General features: G+C 36.2%; 1 protein-coding gene across 3 annotated transcripts in view; it reads left to right on the top strand.

Moving 5' to 3' along the window:
- The first annotated feature begins 3090 nt into the window (after positions 1-3090).
- LOC108677275 (protein lap4) overlaps positions 3091-6000 on the top strand; it is a 36378-nt gene continuing 33468 nt past the window's right edge. For all 3 annotated transcript variants that reach the window (XM_047885294.1, XM_047885295.1, XM_047885296.1), the window contains exons 1-4: positions 3091-3177; positions 4210-4330; positions 4700-4992; positions 5454-5587. In XM_047885294.1, coding sequence (XP_047741250.1) covers positions 3143-3177; positions 4210-4330; positions 4700-4992; positions 5454-5587 — 583 coding nt within the window. In that variant the 5' untranslated portion in view covers positions 3091-3142. The remainder of the gene's footprint in view (positions 3178-4209; positions 4331-4699; positions 4993-5453; positions 5588-6000) is intronic.

Below are 6000 nucleotides of genomic sequence, written 5' to 3'. Positions count from 1 at the left end.
TTTACTCGCAGTATGGAATTCTGTATAGGTAATATATTATCATGTTAACATAATAAAATGTATCGAAAACTTACCACCTTACACCTTCCACCAAAGTGACAATTGATACTCATTACACTGAGCTCGTCCTGTCTCTTATACACATCTAGATGTGTATAAGAGACAGGTNATAATTTGTTCACGTTTTAGGCTTCCGAAAATATTTCAAACCTCTATCAAAAATATCATAATTAATCATTCTCTTGCATTGAGCATATGAACGTTATGCCTCGTGCTGCCGCATCCGCGATCGTCATTCGTTTCTGTCAGTTGCATGCCGGGACTTGCTCCGATGAATTGCGTGTTTATTGTGTGCATCATGGAAAAGTTCTTTGCTGTCACATTAAGAGACAAATCTTTAACGAACTAGTACTTTTTATAATTTTAATTGTTGAGTGCAAGCTGCCCTGCAGACACGCAACATTTCCAAGTTAAGTGATTACTTTATAGAAACTTTTTATACCTTTACCTATACGTGTTTAAGCCTATAAGAAGTTTATTTTTTTGCCTCAAATAATGTTGTATCGAAAAACTGGTCTAGGTGTATCGGGAATAATATGTGAACTGTAAATTTTAGAATTCCATCCTGCTTTACTGGTCTACTTATAGGACACAAAAATGATCTTGAGGGAGAGTCTAAAAAACTCTCTTCTTTGCCTAGTTAGTTTATCAGTGACAATGAAGTGAGTGGCATGATTGGAAATTTCCTACTTGAAACTATGGCACTAATAATCTCCATTCTACACACCAGGGTGAAGAAGGTGGAAGCAGCGTTGCCAATATATGGGTTTTTAAGCCCAAAGCATCGCCGACCATTTTCAAGATGCGTCGCCGGGTAATTTTTAATGAAAAGGCATTTACACTGAGTAATGAAAAACTATTTACAAGCCACAAACTTATTTACAAGGTTACATGCACGTGTTACCCCAAATAACTAATTTTACCCTAAAAACAGTCCGACTGTACAGCAAGTGTCAACTGAACATGTGATGATGCAGTCTGACTGCTCTAATGTGACCGCAACTATGATTTTGTTTACATTTTTTGGCAGGAACTCATCGCAACCAATTTCCGGACAAGCTTTACTGCATCCTGATCCATCCAACCTACTGTACTGAAAACCTTACTTTTTCTAAATAGTTGGCTGAAGACTGACAAATATATTAAATGCAAGAATTACAATCTAAATGTGTTGGCAAGATCTTCTAAAGGTGTAAATTTTGCTACTGAAGCATTGCCAAAGATCTTGCAATATTCATCCACTCTCTGCACAGTGGTACTACACAGTACACAGATTCTTCCTGAGCCTCCTAAAGAATAATACAACTCACAACTGTACAAGACATATCATATATTGTATTTTAGACATAGGTAATATGCCTTGAAAAACTTTCTTGCATGCGTTGTGTGCATTTTCTTGCATTTGCAAAGGGTGCCACTTTATATATTATGCTATAAAAAACATTGATATTGGGTCATTAATGATGGATAGTGAGAAAACAAGCTAACAGTTTTCTGAGGCTTTGAGCATGTTTCCTGAATTTCAAAGCTTTGCCTATGCCCTATAGTTGCATAGTGACAGTCACAGTGGAGTCAGTGGACAGTGCAATTCTAGGATTAGCTGTAATTTTCAGTATTGGCAAAGTGCACCTGGTTTTGGTACCCTCATGGTTAAATACCTTTTTTTCCAGAATTTCTTTCGGCTGAACAAGTTGCGACGACTTGGTCTGAGCGACAATGAAATTCCTCGCATCCCTCCTGACATCCAGAACTTTGAGAACCTGGTTGAGCTGGATGTGTCTCGTAATGGTGAGTTAGAACTTTTGAGCTGGATGTGTCTTGAAATAGTCAGTTAGAACTTTTGAGCTGGATGTGTCTCATAATGGTGAGTTAGAACTTTTGAGCTGGATGTGCCTTGAAATAGTGAGTTAGAACTTTTGAGCTGGATGTGTCTTGAAATGGTGAGTTAGAGCTTAAATAACCTAGTTGAGCTGTATGTGTGGTGAGTGTATACAATGACAAAAAAATCTTTGACTGCAATGACCAAAATGAATATGAATATATATAAATGTATGATTGTAGAACAATATCAGATGTCATGGTGTGAAAACCCACCAGTATCCTAGTATCCTAGATTTTTACTATTGGATGGCTTTCAAAAATTCATCCAATGCAGATGAAAAAACTAAATCATAAAATTATACCTACTTTATCTTAAAAACGCTATTTGAAAAATAATTTATACATATTTCTTAAGTTATAATTTAATTAAGTTTATTTTGCAGACATTCCTGATATTCCTGATAACATCAAAGCCCTCAAGAGCCTGCAGGTGGCTGACTTCTCCAGCAATCCCATACCCAAGTGAGCAATGACTCTGCAGACTTTTTTTCCACTTGGAACTTAATTTATTCATTTTTATTTTTTTTTATTAATTTATCAGCTAATTCATCTTGCCTATCTTAAATGTGTTGTATGGTAAACGGTTAAAGTTTTTTTATTTGATTTAGTTGCCCATTTTGAATGAATTTGTGATGTTGTTTAGTTGATAATTTAAATATTATTGTTTAAATTTTTGGTCATGATGTTAAATGTTGTGTATTTGAATTCTGGATGGCATATGTGTTGCATAATCATTTCTGATGACTTGAATCATTCTAGGATTTTGTTGAAGAATTCATGCTATATGTAATTGTCTTACCTCAATTCACCTATTTAATAAATTATTTATGTATTCATTAATTGATTTATGTATTCAGGCTATTAGTGGATGCTGAACATTAATAGGTCTTAGGCTATTAGTGGATAATAAAGACTAATAGGTCTTAGGCTCATAATAGGTCTTGAAATTTGACTGAAAATTGAGGCTGTGCATGATCTCTATCATTTATGAAGTACGGTACTTATATAATTAGTAAGTATCTAGCTTTGCTATGTTCTGGAAGTTTAGTTCTGCATTGAATTAATGATTACATGCTAGGAAAGAATGTTCCTTTCCATTGTCTGTAAAGTTATTCACTTTTGATTGAAAATATTTTTCTTGTGCAGGTTGCCCCCCGGCTTCACGCAGCTCAAGAACCTAACAGTCCTGGGCCTCAATGACATGTCCCTCACCAACCTCCCTCTTGACTTCGGCAGGTAGGAAGCTTACTCATGCATATAGCAACACACTCATCTGTTCCATATATCATCATTCCTGTCTCCATTGCTGAATGTTGAATTGCGCTGGTAGAAATCGTACTCATGCATATAGCAACACACTCTTCTGTTCCATATATCATCATTCCTGTCTCTATTGCTGAATGTTGAATTTTGCTGGTAGAAATCGTACTCATGCCTGTAGGGACACACTTTTCTGTTCCATATATCATCATTCCTGTCTCCATTGCTGAATGTTGAATTTTGCAGGGAGGAAGCTTACTCGTGCATATAGCAACACACTTTTCTCTCCCATATATCATCATTCCTGTCTCCATTGCTGAATGTTGAATTTCTCTGGTAGAAATCGTACTCATGCCTATAGCTATACACTTTTCTGTTTCATATATCAACACGCCTGTCTCCATTGCTGAATGTTGACTTCGGCAGGTAGGAAGCTTACTCATGCATATAGCAACACACTCTTCTGTTCCATATATCATCTTTCCTGTCTCCATTGCTGAATGTTGAATTTCGCTGGTAGAAATCGTACTCATGCCTATAGCAATACACTTTTCTGTTTCATATATCAACACGCCTGTCTCCATTGCTGAATGTTGAATTTCTCTGGTAGAAATCGTACTCATGCCTGTAGGGACACACTTTTCTGTTTCATATATCATCATTCCTGTCTCCATTGTTGAAGTTTACAACAATAACATTCCTATCATCAGAGAAAACAGCAACGTGCAAGAGAGAGTTTTGAACAGAATCGTGATAATTTAATTTCATCAGTACTTATGCCTTGTATATATGTAATCATTCCAAGTGTCACTCACAAGATGAGTTTTGAGTTTACATGTCATTGAAATTCATTATGAGTAAACGGGTGTTATTTTTCTATACTTTAAATTTGATGAAAATTTCCAAATTACATTTTTTACCTTTGATGATTTTAATTGATGCAATTTCTTATGATTGACCTTACAAAGGAAAGTGTAACGAAAATTTTATTGACTTTTCTTCCGGCAGCCTTGTGAACCTGACTTCACTGGAACTCAGGGAGAACTTGCTCAAGAGTTTGCCTGAGAGCGTTGCTCGGCTCACCAAGCTCGAGAGACTCGACATTGGTGATAACGACATCGAGGAGCTGGTCTGTATTACTTACTTTCTTTATCCTTAATTCCTTCTGTAATGAATTAATTTTTCTGCCTAAAGAGATATATACAGAGAATGATGGGATGTCAGCTGTACTCCATTACATTTTTCGTGCTGATGTCTAAAACATGCAGAAAAAAATTTAGATTGTTTTTTTTTTCATTCCAGTCATATTCAATGGTTGATTTAGAATTCAAATTCTTCATGTTGCTTCATTTTAATATTCACAACTATACTAGAGCTTGATTTTCAAGCGATAAGGTATATTTTTTCATTCTATTTGATAATTGTTGTTTCAGTAGAGCCTCAATGGTTCTAGATTTCATATGAACGACATTAATGCATATTTTGTTCATTTTGACAGCCAAGTCACATCGGTGACTTGCCATCTCTGCAGGAGCTGTGGCTGGACCACAACCAGATGAGTCACCTACCCCCAGAGATTGGCAAGCTCAAGAACCTGATGTGCCTCGATGTCTCCGAGAACCGTATTGAGGACATCCCTGAAGAGCTGGCAGGCCTCGTCAACCTCACAGACCTGCACCTCAGCCAGAACCTGATCGAGACGCTACCTCCCGGCATCGGCCACCTGCAGCACCTCACCATATGCAAGCTCGACCAGAATCGCCTTATTTCCCTCCATCCCAACATTGGACGGTGGGTATTGCTTCTTTATATTTATCATTAATCACTATAGTCTACGTGATTCATATTAATTTTGGTAATAAATTGACATTGGGCAATGTTTTTTTTTTAAACTTTAATGAGACATAACATAGGTTTATTCATGTAGGTAATCAATTATAAAGTAATCAAGTACATGTTTCTAAGGAGAATATAATGATTCTGTAGTATCTTTATTATCGTCCACTATCGAGTGTCAGGTTTCAAAACTAGGAAATTTATAATCGTTTGTACACATGCTTTATGTTGTACGTGATGATATATTTTACTTGAAATTAATATACTAATTATATGACCAGATTATTCAGTAAGCTTATTCATGAGCACTCTAAGTTAATTTTCACTTTCCCATTGAAGGAGTAAACCTCAATTCTAATGATGCCAGCAGCTTGTGAGCTCCTGGTTAATCCATGACAACATGTGTTTGTTTTCAGATGCGAATCTCTGCAAGAACTCATCCTAACAGAGAATTTATTGTTTGAACTGCCGAGTTCTATCGGCAATCTCGTGAGACTCACAAACCTGAATGTGGACAGAAATCGTCTTACTCATCTACCCCGAGAGATCGGTGAGGCCCTTGACCTTTTATGTTTATTTAGTGTAATTTGGGTCGGGGGTAAAGTAACTTGTAAATTTAAGCAAAACTGCTGCGTAAGTTTTTCGTCTACCTTTGATTTAACTGGTAATTGATGGAAGGCACCAGTTATTGATGATACTTCCAGGAATTGATGGAAGCATCAGACTGGATGCTTTAAAAGTGATTTTAAAGCATCCAGTAGATTCATTTCTCATTGTCTGTCTGGATTTAGAGCCTCAATAAGGTCTGTTTGTTAATTTGAAGAAACTATTTTCATGAATTTATTCATTCTTAATTGGTTTTGAAATCCATGGATTATTATCTGTCGCTTTATAGCAAAATATTAATGAGACATTCCTGGTATTTAGTAGCGTCATGAAATATTCTTTACTATTGTCTAGTGC

The sequence above is a fragment of the Hyalella azteca genome, unplaced genomic scaffold (assembly GCF_000764305.2).
Source record: "Hyalella azteca isolate HAZT.00-mixed unplaced genomic scaffold, Hazt_2.0.2 contig17496, whole genome shotgun sequence".
In the NCBI taxonomy this organism is placed as follows: Eukaryota; Metazoa; Arthropoda; class Malacostraca; order Amphipoda; family Hyalellidae; genus Hyalella; species Hyalella azteca.
The sequence above is the reverse complement of the archived record's forward strand: the minus strand, read 5'-3'. Positions and strand labels throughout refer to the sequence as shown.